At 48.2% G+C, this 25,247-nt stretch overlaps 1 protein-coding gene across 2 annotated transcripts in view; it reads right to left on the bottom strand.

The window, feature by feature from the left end:
- The window catches only part of HSF2 (heat shock transcription factor 2), a 64,553-nt gene that overhangs the window by 2,991 nt on the left and 36,315 nt on the right, over positions 1 to 25,247 (bottom strand). Inside the window, exons 11-12 of one of the 2 annotated variants that reach the window (XM_082252117.1) lie at positions 17,915 to 17,968; positions 1,748 to 1,829 (exon numbers count right to left, since the gene is read on the bottom strand). In XM_082252117.1, coding sequence (XP_082108243.1) covers positions 1,748 to 1,829; positions 17,915 to 17,968 — 136 coding nt within the window. The remainder of the gene's footprint in view (positions 1 to 1,747; positions 1,830 to 17,914; positions 17,969 to 25,247) is intronic. The other variant, XM_082252118.1, reaches the window with a different exon arrangement.

The raw sequence follows: 25,247 nt of genomic DNA, 5'->3' as shown, positions 1-25,247 counted from the left end.
AGTTAGGATCAAGGGAAAGATGAATGCAGCACTGTACAGCCACATCCTTGATGAAAACCTGCTCCAGAACGCTCTGGACCTTGAACTGGGATGAAGGTTCAGCTTCCAACAGGACAATGACGCTAAGCATACAGCCAAGATAAGGAGTGGCTACAGGGCAACTCTGCGAATGTTTTTGAGTGGCCCAGCCAGAGCCCAGACTTGAACCTGATTAAACATCTCTGGAGGGATCTGAAAATGGCTGTGCACCGACGCTCTCCATCCAACCTGAAGGAGCTCAAGTGGTCCTGAAAAGAACAATGGGAGAAACTGCCCAAAAATAGGTGTGCCAAACTTGTAGCATCAAACTCAAAGACTTGAGGCTGTAATTAATGCCAAAGGTGCTTCAACAAAGTATTGAGCAAAGGCTGTGAATAATTATGTACATGGGAATTCTCTTCATTTTTTATAAATTTGCAAAGATTACAGACTTTTCACGTTGTCATATGTGGTATGGTTTGAAGAAAATATTGAATTTAATCCATTTTGGAAGAAGGCAGTAACAACAAAATGTGGTAAAAGTGAAGCGCTGTAAATACTTGCCGGATGCATATATGTGATCCTTGCTGGACCATCAGATAGGGCATTGTGCCAGGAAACACTAGGCACTGGTTACCCCAGAAGATTGCCCACTCCAAACCTGCTGATGCTTTACCACCCCCACAAGGAAAGGTGTGCACATACATGTTTCCCCTAAAACATGCTGCGATCAATAGTCCAAGAAGGAAAGCTCTGCTGTGACCCTTCTTTTATTCTCTATACACACACACACACACACACATATATATATACACATATATACAGACACACACTTTTTTTTTCCTTTATTAGATTTGTGGGAGTACTTCCTTGTTTGTGTGCCAGCACAACCCTATTCACAAGATAAAGACGCTTTGTGTCCCATGATGTATGATAAAGAATCGGTCAAGTCCCCTTTAACAACTAGCTCCTACAGGTGCGCATTTATCTCCTCCAACTACTGTGACCACCTTCCTACACTGTCATCAACCCAGGTGATAAAAATCTAGCAAAAAGTACACCAATCCCAAGGTGCCAAAACCTCAATTACCATCCAGTGGAGAAATCTTATTACAGATAGTTGCTGCTATAGACACCAAAAAGACTGGTGAACTCCATACACCAAAAAACAACAAGCTTCCTGTTATCAAATATAAGGTATGTCTAGATTTACATTTTCAAGCTGGAGGCTTGAAACATTGTCTCAGCAATTGGGGGACACTTTGCTCAATCACAAAGAACTGTGTGCAGACATTCTGGTTCCTGGTTTGCCTGCCTGCTTGTGTAATTGAGCTACACACAACAATCTATCAGGGCCCTCTCGCTTTGCAACTCAGGAGGGGGAGGCATGCCATGATTTTGTAGAGGTGTCCGGGATGCGCACAGTTACAGCTGTTCATTTGACCAGATATTTTCACTTTGTGGTATCTTGATTTATCATTGATGAAGCCTGTGTTTATTTTCTTTACCAGCTACACAAATGATGAAGTTACTACTCTGAATTTCATTCCAGTGATCCTTGCATGGACTCTACAGGCTCCTTTGGAACTTGCCATTTTGAACCCCTTTACATTCTGTATACCTGATGTTCTGTTTTACATCCTTTTGCTATTAAAACATGCATCTATTTAGATAAGGTTTAATTGCAGCTAGCTTAGAAGGACTACAAGCAATATAAATCAAAACAAACCTGATTTCACACCATCTGTATTGAAATTTGCTTGTCCTGAAAGAACTTCACTGTTTTTTGCGTCGATTCCTTTAGTTTCCAACTACATCAAAAAGAAAAAAAAAAAAAAAAAATTATATAAACTAGAATCTTTCAAGATAAAACTAGAATGCAGTATATAAAATATGAGACTACTACTTGCAAATAGGTTGATTGTAGATTCCATCTGCAACAGAAGAACCCCCTAATGCAAATATTTGCATCAGAGGCAGTAAATACAATCATAGTGACTACACTCTTATGTTTTAACAATATAGTGAGTTGTTTTAGTAAACCGTCAGTCATAGCTACCTCCAAGACTTGTTGGAATCCAGGGTCGTGTAAGGACCAGAAGAGATGGCAAGGCTGTAGTAGGAGCTTCCATTACGCTAGATACAAGCTACTTGTCTACAAACACAAGGCAAAATGTTTGAAGAGAGCACATTTAGCTTTCAAAAGGATTCTGAACAATATGCAGGGACAGAATGGCTTGGTAGCAATCCTGGGCCAAGACAACCCAGTCTTGGCCCAGGCCTTAAAGTGTACGGGTAGCCAAACAATTTATTTCAGTTTTGGATTGAAAGGGAAAGTACTAGTACCCCTGTTTGGTTTATACTGCTATCTGGGGCTCCTATCAAGACATTTTCTCTCATTTCCTGTCTAGCGTTATACAAGACAGAAAGAGAATTCTCCAACAGCAACACTGGCAGAAAGAAAATAAGTACCTCACAAGACCGGATTTCTTATTCTTGATTACTTGGGTTTTGCTGCCATCTACAGGTGACTGGACACTGGCCAAAATAACTCCAAGCATAACCCCTCTCAGCACAACACAACCAAAATCCTAATTACCTAAAATTACAAGAGACAGGATTTTGCTTATTCATGACTAATTTTAATGTTCTATAAGCAATGAAAAAGAAGGGTTTGAAACACAGCAACAAGCCCAAAAACAGACCAGGCAAAAACCCCATTATAGAGCTGCTGTAATATCTACCTGTTAAAAAAAAACCTAGTAAAATGTGTTAACAGAGGACTAGGGGTCATCCTTATGAACTTGAACAGCTGAAGCTTGATGCTAAATCGCCTTGGAAACACTTGACACTCCTGGAAGAATGGGCCCGGACTGGAAAAATTGTTTTTTGACTTACCATAAAATCCATTTCTCTGATGTTCATTGACAGACACAGCGCCCATCATTCTTGACCATTGGGTTACACTACCCCCTACATAAAGTAGGGCACTAGGCAGGAAAAAAAAAAAAAAAAAAAAAAAAAATTCTGGCTACACCCATGGGCAGTCCCAGGGGGTATACTCCCTCTCCCTGCTAGAGAGACACAGTTTTGTTACAAGCAGTGTCAGGAGAATTTTAACTCTACAGAGGGGTTGATGCTGTGTCCGTCAATGAACATCAGAGAAATGGATTTTAAAGCAAGTCAAAAATCCCATTTTCTCTTTCGTTCATGGATGGACACAGCTCCTTTCATTCTTGACCATTGGGACGTCCCAAAGCAGTGTTAAACATGTGGGGTGGGAAACAGCAAGGATAAACATAATCCAACCAGGCAACAAGGGCTCAACCAAAATAACTTGAGCCCACCAGAAAACAAAAAACACCCTCAAAGAAGATCAGGTCCTCTTAACAGCAGCCTGCAAAACATTGCAGCCAAAGGAAGCATCTGCCAACACATCCACATTATAAAACTTTGTAAAGTGTGCATCGAAGACCAGGTGGCCGCCTTGCAAACCTGCATCACTGGCGCCTGATGACTGAAGACCCAGGAGGCATTAAGTGCCCTAGTAGAGTGCGCCTTGACAGGGAAAGGAGGAACCTGACCCCTGATAGAATAGGCCTGAACCAACGTCTTTCTGATCCATCTGGAAATGGTAGAGGAAGCCGACAACCATTTGGGAGATCCATCCATGAGCACAAATAGATTCTGACTTCCTGAAAGACTCAGTAGCTGCCAAGTACATCCTAATTGCCCCGATCACATCCAAGGCATACAAGGTAATTTCCTTCGGATGTTTAGGCCTGGAACACAGGGAAGGCAACACAATGTCTTTATACAAATGAAAGTCAGAGACCACCTTAGGAATGAATGACGGACAGGGACAAAGCACCACCTTATCCTTGTCAAATCACCAGATAAGGTGGACAGGATAACTGTCAGTTCCGACAACCTGCGCACAGAGGTGATAGCCACTAAAAAGGCCACCTTCTGGGACAGCGTAAGAAGGGGAATCTCCCGAAAACTTTTAAAGGGAGGCTTTTGTAGCACTGAAAGCAACAAATTGAGATCCCAAGACAGCAACAGAGCCCGCGCTGGAGGGACCAAATGTCGGACACCCTGAAGAAAGCTACGCACCAGGGAGTGTGTGGCAAAAGGTCGTTGGAAGTAGACCACCAAAGCCGACACTTGGCCTTTGATGGTACTCAAGGCCAACTTCTGTTCAACCCCCCATCGAAGGACGGTTAAGATTCGAGCAAATGAGAAGGAGCGAGGATGCACCCCAAAAAAGACTCACCCCACGCAATGTACATCTTCCACATATGATGGTAGATCTTCCTCAAAGTACATTTCCTAGCTTTTAACAAAGTAGGAATCACCGATTTAGACAAGCCTCTATCCTTTAGCACCTGGCGTTCATAGCCAAAATATCAAAAGCCAGCGACTAAAGCATGATGGAAGATCAGTCCTTGGGGAAGCTTCCAAGGAACGTCAGCAACCAGCCGCACCAAATCGGCGAGGCCGGGGCCACTAAGGTGACCGGAACCCCCTTCTGCCTCGATCCTGCGTTGAGTCTGGGTAGAAGCTTGAGAGGAGTGAAGGGGTATATCAGACAATACCGACCCCACAGACCTACCAGTGAGTCTGTGGCGTCTGCCACTGGATCCCTTGACCGAGTCACAAATCTCTGCCAAGATGCCAACAGATCAACCTGGGGTGTCCCCCACTGGAGACAGCTGATGAAACGCCTCTGGATGAATGGACCACTCCCCGTGGTCCAACGCCTGCCGACTGAGGTAGTACGCCTGCCAATTTTCCACTCCAGGAATGTGTACAGCGGAGAGAGCAGGAACAAACTATTCTGCCCACCTTAGAATGCCGGCTACCTCCAGAGCTGCCATGGCACTTCTTGTGCCCCTTTGGTAATGGACATAGGAGACCGCTGTGGCATTTTCCGATTGAATGTGCATTGGGAATCCCTGAAGACGAACCCTCAAATGATACACAGTCTGATCACTTGGAAATCCAGGACATTGATCGGCAGATCTGGACTCTTCCAGCGTCCAGATCCCCTGAGAATACTTGCCGAGGACGACTCCCCAGCTGGACAGGCTGGCATCCGTGGTGACCACTGTCCAATACAGGGGGGGGGGGGGGGGGATTTTGCCAGCCGAAGCGCCAGAGACTACCAGGGACTTCTTTGTTCCCTGATCAGCCAGATCTGATTGTCCAGAGACTGCAGAGTCTAGTCCCACTTGGTCAGAATCTCCCTTGCAGGGACCTCGTATGGAACTGTGCAAACGGAACTGCCTGAAAAAAAAAAAAAAAAAAAAAAAAAAAAAGGTAGATACCAACAGGTCCAGCACACGCATGCAAGTTCGGAGGGATGACCATCTGTTGGACAACAGGAGACAAAATTGCAGCCTGCAATTTTTGGAGTTTGTTCAGAAAAAGGAGCACTCTGGCTACGGCAGAGTCCAGAGCCAGGCCCAAATAGTCCAGCTTCGTGGAGGGAACCACCCGAACTCCCGCAGAGTTCGTATTGTGATCTCCAGGTTCTCCACCAGAGCAAAGGGAGAGACTGCTTGCAGAAAGAGATGGTCCAAGTAGCCCAGTACTACGATCTCCCGCTGGCGTAGCAAGACTAGCACCAGAGACACTTTTGTGAAGACCCGAGGAGCGGAGGTGAGACCAAAGAGTAATGCCACAAATGGATAATGATCCTCACCCACGACAAAGCGGAGAAAACGCTGGCGACTTGCACATATTTGAATGTATAAAATAGGTCTCCTTGATATCTATAGAGGCGAGGAAAATCTCTGATGCAGGGATGCCACTACCGTTCTAATTGACTCCATTCTGAACTTCTGCACCCACACAAAGCAGTTTAGAGCCTTGAGGTCCAGGATTGGACGCACTTTGCCTTCCTTCCTGGGAACTGTAAACCGGTTTGAGTAAAAACCCTGAAAACGTTGCGAAGTCGGAACAGAAACAATCACCCCCTTAAAGGAACAGGTCTTGTACCGCCCCAAACAGACCCTGTAACCTGTCTGGGGACAGGCGCAGGTTGGATGGAAAAAACCTTGCGACCACCTGCAGAAGAAAGGTACTCTTCCCCCCTGAGACCTTTACTGAGGTCATCCAGGGTAGCTCCAAACAGGCAATCTCCTTGAAAGGGAAGACCAGTCAAGGCCTTTTTAGAAGTCTGATCCACAGACCAGCATTTAGGCTAAACGACACACCAAAGGACCACCGCCAAAACAGAGTGGTAAGCCATTAGAGGAGCCGCATCCAAAGTGCCATCACAGATGAACTGCAGCCCCTGGACCAGCTGGTCTGCCAGCCCAGAAAAATCAGGAGGGAGCTGTTCTCCCTTCAGGTCACGGCGTAGGAGCTTAGCCCACTCGTTTAGAGTTTGCAACGCCAAGGCAATGGTAAATACCGGCCTCATCGCTGAATCAGCTAAAGTGTACATAGTGCAGGCCATAGCCTCTAAGAAAAAAGACAAAGGAGGCGCCAACACCTAGTGAATTACCCGAGGTCACCGTTAAAATATTTTAATAAAAATGCCAAATGCATACTCACAGACAAGAAGAATATTAAAATCGCATTACAAGAATCCACCACACATGGAATGGAACATGTCCTTGTAGATAGGACTGCTAACGCGTTTCGGGAGTCAAGCTCCCTGCATCAGAGCTGAATTGGTTTAGGCCATAGCCTCTGCCTTCTGGCCAACTGGGTCTTTAAAGGCTGGGGACTCTTCAACCGGAAACATGGTTGCCTTGTTTAATCTGAAAACCGGAGGGTCCACCCATAGTGGGACAGTCCACTTCTTAAGAAGGAACTACTCATAGGAGTAAAGCGCTTGGGAACCCCACGGGGACGCTTTGGTCATCCCCACTCTTTTGCGACAATTCTGTAAAAATAATAGGGAAATGAAAAACCTTTGCCTCTCTGGATGACTTACGAGTGTCAACAGGTACCTACACCTCCGTCGCAGCTTTAGCTGCATCCTCCATCTTCAGGGTCTCACGCACATATACAGTCAGTGCATCCACCAGCGCCTATTCATGCGCAGTCGCAGGCATGGAGGAGGATTCCAGGCACATAGTTGCAGACCCAGCAGGGTGACCCATATCTGCAGCGGCCAAATCAGATTCTGGATCGGATTAGACAGATGGGGCAGGGGAAGGCGGGGGGGCACAAGGCACAGAGCGATCCTCAACTAAGAGGGAGAGGACACCACCAGACTCACCACCCGACACAGGCACCTGCAACCACCAGGAGAATCTGCACTACACGTGCGGCAATAAGGAAGCTAAGCGATCCAGGAGTCAACATCAGGGGATAAGGAGGGGGCTACCACCGCCGAAATTGCCACCTACAGGGCCCCGCTGTCATGGCCGCTCTTATTTGCAATGCACCCCCCCCCCCCAATCAATTGCCGGTTAGCACCCTGCCCCAATCTCAGGCCAGTGACTAGACCACCCAACCCACCCCAGTGTATGTGGAGGGAGGCAGGCTGAGGGACTCGGCAAAAACAGGGAGGGTGGGAGGGGGGTGCCTGCGGGATGGAAGAGAACCCGGGGGTCAGACCGTAACAAGGAGGGCCCACTTCCACCCCAAAACCCTCTAGGGCCACTACTACTCACATACCAGGAACCAGGCGGGCACTGCTCCAGACAGATCCTCTTCTCCATGTAAATGGGGGAGCTGTCAGCCAGAAGGAGCGCTGCCACTTGGGTCGAGGACGGGTCGTATGCGACCTCGCGAGCCGTTTAACTCGCAGGCCCAGCCCCCGTCCAGTGGGGCTATGTCGTTGCCAACCTAGTGTGGAGCTGAGGTCTGCTGTGCTCGCTGCCCAGACTGGGGTGACCACTGGATCTGGATTATCCAGCCCGCTGCCCAGTCCGGCAGTTGATAGAAAATGTTTTCCTCCTGGATTTTTCTTGTGAGATCTAAAAAAAAATGTTGCCAGGACCAAAGATCCCAGCAAGGAACTAGGTCCTTACCCCTGACTAGGCAGGAAAAAAAAAAAACTGAGTTACTATAGCAGGGAGAGGGAGTATACCCCCTGGGACTGCACAGGGGTCTAACCAGAAGTTTTTTTTTCCCTGCCTAGTGTCCTACTCCTGTAGGGAGGCAGTATAACCCAATGGTCAAGATGGACAGGAGCTGTGTCCGTCAATGAACGAAAAAGAAAAGGAGGAATTTAGTCCTTTATGCCAGAGGCATGAGAAAGGAGGAGTTGTCGGATACATTGAGAAACCCTGGATCAGGAAGCAGTCTGTCCTTTCAGCCAGTCCATCAGGCAGAAGAAAAGGAAAAAAAAAAAAAAAAATCAGACTGCCTAAAAAAGGCTTTTGGAAGTTCAGTACCCAAAGCACACAAGAACCTGCACCGCCTGACATATGTTGAGTCTATCGCTCTCAAAGAAGCAGGTTGTCCAGGTAAGCCATAGTGGGGATGCCCCCAGGTTTTCAACCACCATTATTAGCCAACACCTTGATTAACACCCTGGGAACAGTGGACAGGCAAAATGGCAACATTGAAGCTCTAATAAGGTTTTCATAGATGCCTTGAAACTTTTCCTGTTCTTTTACAGCAACCTTTCCAGTGCTGCAAAGAAACAACCTTCTTTAAAAACACAAAAGACACTTGAGTGTGTAAAGCTTCAGAATTCCAGCTTGTAACTTCTTGACACCACACTGTGGACCCAGTGAACTAGGCAAAGTCGGATCGCTCTCAGCTCCAGGACATTGATTGGTAACCTGGATCCTCCAGGGACCATACTCCCTAAGCAGAGAACCTGCCAAGGACTCCTCCCCACCCGGACAGGCTTGCATCAACGGCGACAATTGTCCAGTAAAACGGGGAGGAAGGATTCCAGATCAAAAATCCCTGGTCACCTGGCTCAGCCAGATCCAAATGACCAGAGAGGTAGGATTCAAGTCCCATTTGAGAAGGATCGCATTTTGGGGAATCCGATAGGGATTGAGCGAAGGGGACCGTCTCGAAAGACGACACCATCAGTCTCAGAACTTGCATGCAGGACCGAAGGGACAACCATGTGCTGGACAGTAACAGTTGAACCGCAGTCTGACGTTCCAAGATTTGTTTCCCCGAAGTGAGAAACACCCTGACTGAGGACGAGTCCAAAGTCAAGCCCAGATAGTCAAGTCTCATGGAAGGGACCATGGATGACTTCTGAAGGTTCAGAACCCCCTCGAATTCCTCCAGAGTTCTCATGGCGACTTCCATTCATTGTCAGCACCATAGGGGACTCCCCATGGAGAAGCAGATCGGCCAGGAACCCAGGACCGATACACCCCGCTGCTGCAACAGCGCCAGGACCGGAGCCAACACCTTTGTGAAGACCCAAGGAACAGAAGCGAGACCAAGGGGTAACGCCACAAACTGATAGAGATCCCTCCCCACGGTAAAAACGGAGAACCCGGGATGTGAAGGTAGGCATCCTTGATGTCTATGGAGGCCAGGAATCCCCCTCATGTAGGGAAGCCACTATTGTGCGAACCAATACCATCTGGAATTTTTGATCTGCACGGAACCATCAAAGGCCAGTAGGTCCCGCCTTGTTGAACTAGAGCCTGAACTGCCCCATAGAGCGCCTCCAAGCGATCCGGGGACAGCCGTACATTGGAAGGGAAAACCTTACCGGGAAAAAAAAAAAAAAAAAAAAAAAAAACACAAACGGATCAAAAACTGCATTGTGCAACTGGACTGCATGACCTCCCTGAACCCAGCTGCCTGGGATCTGGGCCAGCCGCAGGCCTGAGAACCGGCAAGGACCCCACCGGATATGGGTGAGGATGCAGGCCGGGTAGGCCATGTGCGCCGGTCTGGAAAAAAACGATCTCTGTTTCGCCAGACCAGGGTCGTGTGGAACGCAGATCCCGCCAGGGAGTACAGATCGTGGGCCACAGCCCGCACCATCCTATTCCCCAGGTCCTTAAAGGATGGGGATACCTCCACCGTAACAATGGTAGTCTCATTCAGCCTAGAGACTGTAGGTCCACCTTAGGCGGTACAGTCCCTCTTACCAGAGACTCCACAAAAGGGTAACATCAAGCAGCCGCTCAACACCCTAGGAGGAACGTCTCAGACGGTCACATTCTTTGTGAGCATGCTAGCAAATCAGGCTGCTCTGGATGGCATGTGCCAGATGCAACCCGCGCCCCAGGTGCAGCCGTCGCTGCGTCCTCCAAATTGCAGGGTGTAATGCACCGAAAACCAGTGCATCCACCAGCACCTGTATCAAGCGCGGCAGGGGAGGTAGAAAGGTCATCCTCATTATCCGAGGAGAGCGGGCGTGAGGTGCCAGACCCGGCAGTGAGGCCCCCCGTCTGCGGCGGCTGAGTCAGACTCAGAAACCGAGACATCAGATGAGGCAGGGGTAGGTGGAGAAACGTTTCAGCGTACCTCGCCATCTTAAGGCCACCTCCATCCGGGCCCAAATGCTTCCCCAACGGCCGAAAATGCATTGATGGACAGTGGAGCTCTGGAAAAGGCCCTGTGGCATCCGTGAGGGGGTCAGGTGGGGTCACATGGTCTGCAGGGACCATACTGAACCATAATAACCCGCCAGCAAAAAAAAAAAAAAAAAAAAAGAAAAAAAAAAAAAAAAAGGGGTGTACAAAAGATGGCCGCCGCCATAACAGCAGAGGAGGCTACAACAAAATGGCGGCCCCGTGCGGCAACAGGACCCACAGAGCGAGACCCCCTCCTACACCATCCTGCCCCTGGAGGAACCGACCGAGCACCCCCCCCCCCCGCACGATAAACCGAGCGCCGGACGGCCCACCCACCGGCCCCCCATGCGGCCTGCACACTAGGTTCCAGCCTCAGGTAGCCTGAAACAGTCCCCCACGTGAGAGGGGGGCACAACAGGACAGAGGGAAACCATGGAGGGTAAAGGTCCGACCATCCCAGGGAGGGGCCCGCGTCCACCCCAAAATCCACCAGGGAAGAGGGGGTGGACATGTCTATTCACCGTACCAGGAACACAGCCGGGCACCATCTCCTGACATTGCCAATAGGAACGCTGCGACATAGGCCTAGACCTTGTCGTATGCGTCCTGGCGAGACGTTTAACTCGTGGGGCCAGTCCCGGAGGGAACACCCTCTCTTCCTGCATAGCATAGGATGTCAGTTTTTTAATCTGCCTAGTCAGGAGTAAGGACCTAGTTCCTTGCTGGGATCTTTGGTCCTGGCATAAAAGTATTTTTTTAGCTAGCTTTTTGCTCCGGAATTTTTTCTTGTGAGATCTTCTAGCAACTATGCCAGGCTGGGTGACGGCTGGATATCTAGATCCAGTGGTCACCCCAGTCTGGCCAGCGAGCGCGTACAGGCCTTAGCTCCATTCTAAGCTGGCCAGACTGGTGTGACAACTGGATCTAGATATCCAGCCCGTCGCCCGGCATATTTGCTTGAAGATCTCACAAGAAAAAATTCCGGAGAAAAAAAAAAAGCTAGCAAAGAAAAAAACAAACAAAAAAAACACAACAATAAAAAACACGACAAATACTTTTATGCCAGGACCAAAGATCCCAGCAAGGAACTAGGCAGATTAAAAAACTGACATCCTATGCAGGAAGAGAGGGTGTTCCCTCCGGGCCTGCCCATAGGCGAAGCCAGAACTTTTTTTTCTGCCTAGTGGCCTACTCCTGTAGGGGGCAGTAAAACCCTACTGATCTGGATCAGAGAACTGAGTCCGTCAATGAACGAAAGAGAAATAGTGAACCACAGACCAAAACTCCAAATGCCCATCCAGAATCATATAAAACCATCTAGTGATCAATGAGTGTCCATCGCTAGAAACATAATAAAAATCTTCATATACAAAACTAGTGAAATGGTAGACTCTGGATTCAAATCCGAGTGAATATTCCAACACCAAAAAAAGAAAGTGACTGGTGTCTCAATTATCCAATATGGGGACACCTCTGTGTGTGCTATTCCCTCACCTTACAGCTGTAAGGTTACAGCATAGATATCTTTAAGCTGGATTTTGCCTCTGGGGAGTCTCCTAAGGTGGCCTCAACTGATGACCCTCTGAAGTAGGGGATGTCTGGTCAGTGGTGGTCCAGATATCGCCTCAATATGAATGGTGTATAAAAAGAGGAAGGCTCCACATAGTGTGATATGGTTTCCCAAATTCTATTAAAACAGCTAAAAACACTCAATTTTAAATAGTAAGCTAGCACAGTAAATATGAGCCAGCTTCATCCCCTGATTAAGTCCGTTGGCCTGATGCTACGCATCGGGACCAAGTGATGGGCTAAACCACAAGTGTCGTTGGGAGGACGAGCTAGTGCCTCCTGGATTATTTGCCCTGCTTACAATTGCCAAAAACAGTTAACGTATTTCCAAAGCCAACAACGTAGCCAACTGGGAGACAAAAATTTCACAGGAGCTTACCCCCAAAAACGAAAAAAAAACAAACAAATCTTTCAAAAACAGCAGCCTGCACAACCTTACGGCCAAAGGAGGCATCCGAGGATGCCATGAAACCAACGTTGTAGACCGTTGTAAAAGTGTGTCCAGAAGACCAAGTTGCCGCCTTACACACTGGAGTAACAGATGCCTGATGGTGAAAAGCCCAAAAGGCACTCAGCGCACTAGTAAATGCGTGTTCACAGGGAAAGGAGGAACCTGACCCAAGAATGAGTAGGCTTGTACAGCTGTCCGTCTGATCGAGTTGGATATAGACGCAGCCGAACCCTTACGAGAACCCTCAGTAAGGGCAAAACAGAGAATCAGGTGTCCTAAAAGGCTTTGAGGCCTACAGGTAAACCCCCGATTGCCCGAACCACATCCAGAGAAAGTAAGACAAATGCCTTGGAATGCACTGTCTTAGGACAGAGCGAAGATCAAACAATATCTTCAGTAAGGTGGAAGCAGCAGACACCACCACCTTCCATAAAATGTCCACAAGGAGACTCAATGACCGTCTTACCAGGTCCACGAACCAGGACCAGCGAGGCCAGTCTAGGACAACCGGAATCACCGGTACCTTTTCCACCACCAACCTGCAGAGGAACAAAAGCTGTATCGTAGAAAAGGCATAAATCAACTGATATTGGCTCCAGGGCACCACCAATGCGTATGTGGCGTTGGCCAGAGGATCTTGAACCCAGGCCACAAACCTCGGTATCGTTTGCGCAGACTAGACGCAGACAGATCCACCTCCCAAGTTCCCCCTCGGGCACACAGGAGAGGAAAAGACCTCCGCACGCAGAGACCATACGCCCTGACCTGTAACCCAACGACTCCGGCATTCTGCATGCCACTTCTCTACACCGGGAATGTGAACTCTGGGGAGAGCCGAAACATGTTTCTTGGCCCAAGTCAGAATCACGGCTACCTCCCTGGCTGCCCGGAAACACTCTTGGTGTCCCCTTGGAGGAATGACGTAAGCCACAGCCGTGGCATTGTCGGAGTGTACCCGTGATTAAAGAGGATTGCTCCATGAACCAGCGTCCCTGGGCATAGAGATTGCCCAGCACTCCACCCCAGCCCGACAGGCTGGCAGCCATGGTGACCACCGTCCACAACAGTGGTAGAAAAGACCTGCCCTGGCTCAGAGCGGGCGACAGAAGCCACCGCAAGAGTTCCGACCTCGCAAAAGGGCTGAGACATCCACCTGCCCAAGGACTGCGGATCCTGGTTCCTGTTTGTAGAGGTCTTGTGTGAAATTGAGCAAACCGGATAGCCCCAAAGGGCGACACCATCAGCCCCAGAGACCTCATACAAGTCCGCAGGGAGGAGAGACCGGTGTCCATCAGGAAACTGATCTCGCCTTGCAAAGTCTGAAGGGTTTGCCCCAGGGGGAAAAACCCTTGCCAGAGAGGAGTCTAAATTCATACCCAGGAAATAAAAGCGCACAGACGGGGTCAGCGCAAACTTCTGAAAGTTAATGGTCCACCCAAAAGGGTCTGAACCACGATTAACAGGTCGCCCAACAAGGCCGGATGAGAACTTGGTCTCAACAGGAGACTGTCCAGATACCCAAGGATTGCAATCCCTTTTTGTGGAGCAAAACTAACACCAAGGCCAAAACCGCGGTGAAGACTCAGGGTTTCCGGGCACCGAACAGATTTGATAAAAAAAAAAAAAAAAAAAAAAAGAAGAAACACACACCTTTACTGCCGAGGAACAGGAAAAGTCACTCCCTGTGCAAGGAGAGCCTGCACTGCCCCCTCCCCCCGGATCCTACAAGTGATCCGGAGATGGACGGAGACATGGTGGAAAGAACCTGTGTGCTGGGCGAGACCGAAAATCAGCCTTGTACCCTGAACGAAGTAGTCTGTGAACCCATTCAGCCTGAACCAGGGATGTCCAGGGTTCTTGAAAGCAACACAGACATCCCCCCCACACCCAAATCGGGTGAGGGTGTCCCTTCATGCAGAGGAGGATTCGTCCGTTGAACCGATCTGGCTAGTCTCTGGCTCACTCAACCAAGCCTTCTTGTTCCCTCCAGAGGCTCTGAACGGTTTACCATTGTCCCCGAGGCACGAAAAAAAAAAAAAAAAAAAAAAAACTTCTTTGAACCCCGAAAGAAGGCCCCCGCCGACTACAAGGAGCCTTGCCTTTTGAGGATTGGGGAAGAAGAGTACTCTTACCCCCCGTTAGACCCTTTATTAATTCGGCCAAGAAGTCACCAAACCGGCGTTCACCCAAAAATGGTAGATCAGTCAAGGCCTTCTTAGAAGCCTAGTCCGCCGTCCAGTTCTTCAGCCACACCATGCGGCCTATGGTAATCCCCACGGCAGACACTCTGGCAACCAGAGGAGCCGCGTCCAGGGCCGCATCACACAGATAGACCATGGCATGGGCCATCTGGTCCATGAAATCAAGGAGAGTCGGGGGAACTGTCGCAGGGTTCATGTCACCCCCCAAGTACCTTAACCCATTCAGTAACCGCCTGAGAAACCAGGACGGTTTAAGTATCGAGCCCGCCAACAAATGAAGAGATCCCAATCGTCTGTCCACAGGGTCCGGAAATGCCTGGGAGTCTTCCACAGGAACCACAGTAGATCTGTTCAATCTGGAAACAGGGTGATCCACCTTAGGTGACACTGTCCAACGATTTGAGACAGCAAAGGGGTAACAGCGGTCAAAGCACTTTGGTACCACCAGCATGTGCTTAATGCTCCGCCATTGCTCATTCACAATATCGTAAAAATCTTCGGGACAAGGGAACACCTGACCCGACTTCTGGGCCTTGCGGGAGCCAAAAACTACCCACTTTCCTGACTGTGTGGGCTCATCATGCATTTGCAATGTTCCCCTCACTGAACGAATCAGTGCTTCCACCATAGCCCGTTCCCGCGTCGCAGCCGGAGGAGGACACATCCTCCTCACCATCTGACTGCGAGGACAGAGATCCCTCAGGAATGGGATTGTCTGTGGCGACCATAGCAGGCTCTGAATCAGAAGACTGAGAAGGCATGGACCTGGTTTTATCGTAAGGTCCACCTTCGACACCAGAGTTTCTAAGGCTGCAGACAGACATGAGAGACGGCAATCCGAATGGCCTGGACGCATAAAGTCAGAGGGGGAATTTTTACCTTGCGACTCCATTTTACAATAGAAAAAAAAAAAAAAATTAGTACTGTCCCTTTAAAAATCGAGGTCCGCACCGCTATACCACGCTATATCCAGGGTCCCCTTTTAACTCGGTAACAAGAGCAAAGTGTGCCTGAGGAATACCCAAAGGACCAACACCCCTTACTTTTTCCACCGCTGGGAAAGCAGCTGCTCTGCAGTCAGTCTTCAGCATGAGAAACTTCTGACAGGAAGTGACACATCACTAGAGGCCGAACTCTGCCTGTGTAGCCTCAGGCTACAACAAATGGTATAGGAAGGTATAGGAAGCTTAGGGAAAATGGCCGCTGCCCTTACACAGAGAGCCTATGCCGACACTTAAAATAGCATGCAAAAAAAAAAAAAAGGCGCCAAGCTCTAAGGACCCCAGGCATGAGGCCACCGCGGGAATCCACCTAACGGGACCCCCCCAGGACAAGGTAAAATCTCCAGCAGCCACCCCCCCCCCCCCAGGCTCCGCTTCGAAACATCTCGCCTCCCACCCTGAGTGGGAGTGATTCCAGCCAAAGAGGGGTACGTTGTGACTCAGGCCATTCCAGGTCGATGCGTCCCGGCGAGGCATCCGCTCGCAGGCTCTTCCCCCCCATCCACCGGGGCACCGTCGTGGCGAGGCCTGGGCGGATCACAACCTGCTCACGCTTGTTGGCCAGGCTGGGAGACCATAAGGATCTAGATTATCCAGTGCGAAACCTCAGCTCGGCTGTCGCTTGTAGTTCACCAGGAGGATCCCCCTGACACTAGCTAGCAATAGTGAGTAAAGAGAAAAACATTCTGAAAAGAACATAAAAACTGAGACCGGAGTCCCAGAGGAAAACCTAGGTCCTACTACTTAACTAAGCAGCAAGAAACTGATTTGAGAGGACACTGTGTCTGGGGTTAAGTCGCGAGGGACAGCCCCTATAGGCATGTCGACTGAAAACTTTTCACTGCACAGTCTACTCCTGTAGATGGCACATAACCCAGTAGTGAAGAAGCATTAAGAGCTGCGTCTGTCAAAGAACGTTAGAGAAATTAGTAAATTTTGTAAGAATCTTGGTTGAGAATATTGAGAAGATTGAACTTACAGCAAATCTTTCTTTTCCATTTGGAGAGTGTGTCTCGGGATTATAACCACTCTCCCATTAGGAAGATTCATCCTCTCCTACTGTCTTGATCACCAAATGTCAAAGAATGAAAGTGAGCGGAAATCTAAAAAATGTTGAGTTGTGACCAGAACAGGAATAGGAGGGGACATCTTACAATAGGGGTGCTTGTTCACATGACAACTGTCTAAAAAGGTTGTGCCAAATTTATTTGTTACACAGTATAAAAAAAGGACTTCTTAAAAAAAGGTGATTGAAGAATTATACTGCAAAATGCCATCCAAAAATGACAAGAAATATAGGATCATGCTAATATGTAATAGTGAATTTAATTTTTTTATAGTGACGTAATATTCAGCTAAAATTTTAGGTGAATCTTTGTTGCTGAGTTTACACATTGTCAGCTTAGGAGAGCGACCATAAAAACGAAAGCCCTACTTCCGTTATCACCTAAGAGTCATGGAAGCCCCACAAAATGCTAAATGGAATTAAAAAAAACATGGGTAAACTAGGCTACTTCCCACAATGCTAAGCTTTACAACGCTCCAATTGTTAGCCAGCCATAGATGGCTCGAATCTCGGCCAGTCCCTGCTGAACCGACCGAGATTCTAACCATCTATGGGCAGGCTGAATGTTTCCAAGTCCATCCATTGATAGACTTGGGTACAACCAACCTATCACATTTTAGGACTATAGCCACTAGCAATTATCGACCTCCCCGTAGAACACAATAGCTCCACGTGAGATTCCACCATCAACACGGAATTAGGCAAATTTCTTTCCTGCAACCAATCTCACCCATCCATGGCCTGCCTTAGATAAAAGCAGTATACCCTCTAGTGAATAGCTTAGCTGCAACATTTTTATCCTTATGGCTTTTGAGAGTTGGCATCAAATACTGGGACAGAAGCTACATTATTACAACCATCGAGCCTACTGCCTTGAAGTTAGTTACGGTTTATTTCTTGTCTACAATTTCAGATTCAGTACACATAAAAGCAAACACTTCAGTCACAGAGAAATCAAAGTCCAGGAATCACTTGGATGTATGATCAACTCACTACAGTTCACAAACTGATACTGCCTGTATTTGCCAAGACCTGAATGACCAAGTGAACTCAGAACCAATTGCCCATCATGGCTTCACTACCCATTGATACACCAAGTGAAGAACACAGGTCAGTACCCATTATGAAATGCATACCTTTGGGCCATTAAGAAAGTCAGAAGGACTCACTTGCACATTACTGGAGAATATCTGGAAAAGGAAAATTATAAAAATAATAAATACAGATTGTAGTGCCAATATCCAGATACCAAATTCACTTGCTATACCACACATCGGTATTCAAAGCCTGGCCATAAATTACATAGTTCTTTAGATTTTCCAAAACCATATAATATGAGGCCAGACCTAAACACTTTAATGAGGTTGTAAACTTGTTTCTGGGGTTTTTTTTTTTTTTTTTACACCCTGCAAGAGAAAGACATAATGAGCTAGTATGCATCGCATACTAGCTCATTATGCAATACTTACCTTAGAACGAGCCCCCGACGTGCCGTCCGCTCACCTCTATGACGGGCGACATGTCCAGTCGCCCGTCTTCCGGGATCGCGGCATCCGGCCATCTGATTGGCCGGAGCCGCGGTGACGTCACTCCCGCGGGAGCCGACAGTCACGGCACGGGGCTCTGAAGGAACAGCACGAGCGGCCGTTCCTTCATAGCGCATGCGCCAGTGACATCACTGGATGCATCGAAGGTAAATATCTCCTAAACGGTACATGTTTAGGAGATATTTACAGTACCTATAGGTAAGCCTTATCATAGGCTTACCTATAGGTACAACTTGCAGAGGAGGGTTTACTTCCTCTTTAAATTTGTATGCAATCAGGCAGACCCTTGCGTTATATAGCTGAAGGTAAATCTAAAAAGGACATTAAATAAGAAAATTGTATAATTTATGCCCAGCCTAACACTGAACAATATAGCAAGATAAGCATGTTCAAAAACATATTTTAAAGTGTAAAGTCACACAAACTGAAAAACTGCTTCACTATGCAAATCACAGATTTAGTTTGGTGTATCAAAAGTATACACACATACCATAGCAACCAGATTCTTGCTGGCTATTCTTTTGGAGAAGATTAAAAGGAAGAAAGCAGATACTTTAAGGCAACAGACACAGGCGAGTTATTTGACAAGTAATCTAGGGCTTGATTTACACAGGCAGCCAGGTGGCAGTAAAAAACGGCTGTTGAGCCATGGTTTTATTGCCCAACTAAGTTAAAACGGCCATCGTGCAGTGTAGCAAAAATTAAACTACAGGTTGCTTTCAACAGCCAGTATTGCCACCAAATGCGGTCCATTTAAGTGGATGGGGTTGTGTCGCAATCATGTGTAATTGCGGTTGCAATGTAGTGCTGTGGTTTTAAAGGGTTAAAACTAGGGATAGACCGATTATCGGGGGCCGATATGCACTTTCCCCGATATATCGCTATTGGCCCTGGAACTGGCCGATTTTTGTGATGTCATTCTGCCTTCTTAGGCCGCCTCCCTCGTCTTGGACAGCCTCGTCTGGAGTCACGACTTGTCTTGCGGGAGTGTATCACAGCCATACACCCACCCACAGCAGCCAATTGCCAGTCAGCCAGACAGCCAGCCAGCCACCATAGTGTGCCAGAAAGCCAGCCAGCCACCACAGGGTGCCAGAAAGCCAGCCAGCCACCACAGGGTGCCAGAAAGCCAGCCAGCCACCACAGGGTGCCAGTCAGCCATTAAGCATTAAACAAAAATTAACATGTTCAGTACCAGATGTGTCAAAAATTGTGTTTATTTTTCAAAACTTTAAATGTACAAAATATCGACCGCTACGGAAACGTTGTGACCAAAATAATCGGTATCGGCCCTGAAAAAAACATATCGGCCCATCCCTAGTTAAAACAGGCATCCAGGAGACAACACATCTGAACAGCCTGTAAAATGCCTCTGCAAGGGAATCCACCACAGAACAAAAATGGGCAAAAATTTCAGCTGCGAGTGTAAACAAGTCCTTTGGAAGACCCAACTGGATCACTGGTAAATTTTCATAAGCACAAAGCTCAGGCTATAAAATCTTCGGATGCTGCAGAACCATCATCAGAATTCACTTTAACCGTAATGATTCAAATGAAAAAAACAGGACAATTCTGTATTTTTTCGAACACTTTAAACCCTCTCTCTGCTCTATAGGTACTCAGTTTTGTTACAGTTTCAAAAGAATTACAACTTCAGAGGGGTGAGTGCTGTGCCCCTCAATGAACATTAGAGAAATGGATTTTACGGTCAAAAATCCCATTTTCTCTTTCATTCATTGATGGACACAGTTCCTGATCTTAACCATTGGGACGTCTCAAAGCAGTGTTAAACATGAGGGGTGGGAACAGCGGGAAAAAAAAAAAAAAAAAAATCAAGGCCAACCATAGCCCACCAGGTAAAAAAGGAGCTCAACCAAAACTAAAAAACACAATACACCCTCAAAGAGGACCAGGTCCTCTAACAGCAGCCTGCAAAACCTTGTGGCTGAAGGAAGCATCCGCAGATGCAAATACATCCACTTTATAGAACTTTGTGAAAGTGTGCACCGACAACCAGGTGGCCGCCATGCAAACCTGCGTCACTGACGCCTGATGGTGGCAGGCCCATGAGGTACTAAGCGCCCTAGTAGAGAGTGCGCCCTGACAGGGAAAGGAGGAACTTGAACCTTGATGGAATAGGGCTGAATCACCGTCTGTCTGAGCCATCTGGAAAATGGTTAGAGGAAACGGACAACCCTTTGCAAGGACCATTCTTAAGCACAAATAGCGAGTCTGATTTCCTAAAAGCCCTAATCGCCAGGACCATAGCTAACGCATGCAAAGCAATTTCCTTTGCATGTTTTGGCCTGGGACACAGGGAAGGCAACACAAGGTCTTCATTCAAATGAAAATCAAAGAATCTTTGGAAGGAACGATGGACAGGGACAAAGAACCACTAAGTAAGGTGAGCGACAGGATAGCACCGCCAATTCAGACACCCTGCGTGCAGAGGTGATAGCCACCAAGAAGGCCACTTTCTGAGACAGTAAGCAGGGAAATCTCTGAAGATTCTCAAAAGGAGGCTTCTGGAGGACTGACAGCACAAAATTAAAGGTCCCAAGGCAGCAGCATAGAACGCACTGGAGGGGCCAAGTGCCTAACCCCCTAAAGAAAGGTACGCACCAGGGAGCATGTGGCCAAGACGATATGACGATACCACCTTTCTCCTGCGCTTAAAATCCAAGCTCCCCGACCACACTTCCCACAGGACTCACATATGGCGTCTCGGATGGCTAAAGTCTTGCTGCCCTAAAGGACTGGGGTAGTCCACAGTAGTGCAAACAAAAAAAAAAAAAACAAAGAAGGGAGCACAGACCTAACAAAAATGGCTACTCACAAACAGAAGTTAAAAATGATCATATCAGACTCAATAGCTTGAGTGTCAGGAATAGTCCATGTAATTGTCCATAGTTCTGTTGAGATGACGGCTGACACGTTGAGGCTTAGCCTCTCTCAGAGCCACTGTGTCATGACCTACTCACAAGTTTAAATAGCAGTAAATTGCTCAAGCCTCCTCCCTAAGGTCTTAGGAACCCCTCCCTCTTGGGGTGTGGCACTGGCAGTGATACTACACCCCTTCCACTTGTGGAATCCCTTGCAGGGTGGATTCATGGTACCCATGCAATAACTGCACCATATTTGCACAATCAAACCAGTAGCACATGTATACAAGGGCAGATAAAAATGCAACTAAAAATACAGCTAAAAATATTACACATCATATACATATATATATCTATATAGATGCAGGGTCAAAAACGGCGGGGCCTGCCCCTTTACGTGACATCAGAAAAAAGTAGCAGCAGGTTCCAGCGGTCGGAGTCATAAGATCAAACAGTTTATTAACTGTGGTACCAGCTATTTGAACTATGCTCTGATTTGCCCGTGTGGTTTACTATACGTTGGACGCACCATACAACCCTTGAGAGTGAGATTCGGGGGAACACAAGTGTAGTATATTAAACAAAAAAAAAAATAAAGGAAGGACCAAGAGAACGCAATAACTATTCTGTACCCTGACATTTTGGTCAGCTACATGATGGGGACCCAAATGGATTGAAGGTTTTCGGCAATGAAGTAATCATTAGGGACCAGGGTGATGGGGTGAGGTTTCAGAAACTATGCAAGAGGGAATCCTATTGGATATTCACTTTAGGGTCCCTAGCACCTGGGGGTATCCATGAAGATCTAGAGATTCACGGGGTTGTGTATGGTCACTATTTACTGTGGTAACATCCAGACATCCATATAGGTGGGAGATTTATGGATAAAGTTATATATATTATATATATATATTCATATTCAAGATTATGGTTATGGAAGTCCGTTTATTCCCAAGCCTAGAGTCATTTCATCAGTTTCCCCCCCCCCCCTCTCCGTTTTTATTGTAATTTATCTAGATGTATATCTTAGGGAGTGCACATCTCGATACGTATGTGTGTGCACTCATTTGTGTACACACATTTTTGTTACAGCTCAATTCAGTTTGCAAGCAGACCCAAGGTCTGAAGTTTTAAAAAGGTCTATGGCTAGTTGCATAATATGTAACTAGCATATTCAGTATTGTAGGGTGAGTCTTTAACCTTCCTGGATGATTTCAGCAGGGTATTTTTTTGGTCGATGGTTATATATATATATATTTTTTTTTTTTTTTACACACACACACACACACACACACACACACACACACACACACACACCCCAGAGCCCATAAATCTATTCCTATCCCTTGATTTCTCACCTTGGTGGGAAATATTCTGGGCAGGCAGCAACTCCTTCAAATTATTTTCCACTGCTCGGGACCTTAATTTTTCATATTTAATTTCCATTGCGCGGGACCCTTGCTTTCCACATTTTGGAATGCGACGGTAAGCATCCTTGATGTCGATAGAGGCAAGAAAATCCCCCTGATGCAGGAATGCCACCACCGTGCGGCATGGACTCCATCCTGAACTTCTGCACCCGCACAAAGTAGTTCAGCCCCTTGAGGTTCAGGATTGAACACACCTTGCCTTTCTTCCTGGGAACTGTAAACAGGTTTGAGTAAAAACCCTGAAAATAATCCAAAGTCGGAACCGGGACAATAATCTCTTGAATGAACAGGTCTCGCACTGCCCCAAACAGCTTATGAGCCGAGAAGGAGGGCCCACGTCTACGACAAGGGTCCTTGCCCTTAGTAGCCTGCAGAAGAAAGGTTATCTTATCCCCCCGTGAGACCTTTAACGTCATCCAGGGTAGCTCCAAATAGGCCATATCCTTGAAAGGGGAGAACAGTCAAGGCCTTTTTAAACCAGACCAGCATTTGAGCCAAAAGACACGCCAAAGGACCACTGCCGAAACAGAGCCAAGCCACTAGGGGAGCCGCATCCAAAGAGACATCGCAGATCAACTTGCAGCCCCTGGACCAGCTGGGTCCACCAGCTCAGCAAAGGCAGGGAGGAGCTGTTCTCCTTCCAGGTCACGGTGTAAAAGCTTAGCCCACTCAGATTTTGCGACACCAGGGCAATGGGGAATACTGGCCTCAGTGCTGAACCAGCCAGAATGTACATATTATGGGCCACAGCCTCCGCCTTCCTGTCAGCTGGATCCTTAAAGACCGGGGACCCCAACCAGAATCATGGTTGCCTTGTTCAATCTTGAAACCAGAGGGACCACCACCGGTGGAACAGACCACTTCTTAATAAGGTACTCCTCATAGGGGTATCGCCTAGCAAATCGCTTAGGGACCCTAAGAGGGCGCTTTGGTCGTCCCTACTCTTTAGCGACAATTCTGTCAAAAAGAGGCGGGAAAAGGAAACACCTTTGCCGCTCCGGAGGGCTTGCGAGTGCCAAAGGGAACCTGCGCCTCCGTCGCAGCTGCATCCCCCATCTGTAAAGTCTCACGCACAGATACAATCAGTCCACCAGCCTTTTTGTGCGTGGTTGCAGATGTGGAGGAATCCTCCTCGTAATCTGAGGATCCTGGGCGCGTGGTTGCAGACCCAACAGGGTGACCCACGTGCACTGCAGCTAAATCAGATTCAGGATCTGATGAGACAGATGAGGCAGGGGCGCTTTTTGCTAGCCCGTCGCCCGAAAGCCACCTCCACCCAGGACACAAAAGGACTTCAGGACAGCCGCCAGTGCATTGATAGATGAATGGGACCTGGAGGGCTCCGCAGCCTCAGAGATGGGGATCAGGAAGGGGGGGGGGGGGGGATGTGGGCCAAAGACTCCATGAGGCACCAGAGGAACCCCACAAAAGTGTAAAAACACAGCAAAGGGACAACTCCCATTGCGCTGGTAGCACCACCCGGTCGACAGGCACATGGCACCAAGCGCTCCTCAGCAGAGGACCCCCACCAGACTCCTCACCCAGCGGAAACCAGCACCTGCAGTCACCAGAATAATCTGCGCTTAGCGGAGAGAGTTAATCCTCATAAGGATACCGCAAGGCAAAAAACGCTTAGGAACCACTAAGAGTTTTAACCAACCCCACTGTTTTGTGACAATGTTAAAAGTAAGCAGAAAGGGTAACACCCGCGCCACTTTGGAGGGCCTGTGGGGGCTGAAAGGGACCAGCTCCTCCGAGCTAGCATCAGCTGCAACATCCATTTAATTTCATGCACTGACACAAAGTGTGCACCCGCCAGCGTCTTTATGCACGGCTAGAGGAGCAGAGGAATCATCCTCACTATCTGTGCACTCAGGATGCTTGGACGCAGGTCCAGCAGGGTGACTCGCATCCCTAACAATTTCAGGATCTGATGTAACAATCAGGAGAGGGCTGCCGACTGCAATCCCACAAAGGGGACGCAGACTGAGGACCCACCAACTGGACCCCATAAAAAGGGAACGGGGGGGGGGGGGGGGGTCACCCTCAATAGTGACGCGAACATGAAGGCAGGATACACCCTGATGGTCCCACAGCCCTAAGAAGGGGAAGGTGCCCCACACAATAATGGCAGCAAGGCTGTCATCAAAAAATGAACCACCCCCACAGCGCCACCCCTTCCAAGGGACGCGCCAAGCTGATCGCATGGCCTAGCAGGCCGCAAGCTGCGGTCTAAATTTTCATGGAGGCCCAGCCGCAAGTGCACAGATCCAAGTCCAGGAGATGCCCAAAGGAAGAGCGGGAGTTTCAGCCAAACTCACTGGGGCCACTCCCCAACAGAGACCGCAAGCCACAGCCTAAATCTTTGTGGACGCCCAGCCACAAGCCCCAGCGAAGCTGACCACCCAGAGGCAGCGGAGGGGAGGGCAGATGCCCAAATGGGAGGCAGTGGCTATAGCCACCTTCACAGGGGCTGCCCCACAGTTTCCGACCCGTAGGCCGCAAAGCCACAGCCTAAATTTTTGGCCGGATCCGGCACGGACTTGCAGATGCTAAACCATCCCCTCCCCTAGCCCAACAGGCGCTGCAGGGAGCTTAGAGGACATACCT

This window comes from Pelophylax lessonae, assembly GCF_965119305.1.
Source record: "Pelophylax lessonae genome assembly, chromosome: 3".
In the NCBI taxonomy this organism is placed as follows: Eukaryota; Metazoa; Chordata; class Amphibia; order Anura; family Ranidae; genus Pelophylax; species Pelophylax lessonae.
Note: the sequence above shows the minus strand (reverse complement) of the source record. Positions and strands in the feature narration are given on the sequence as shown.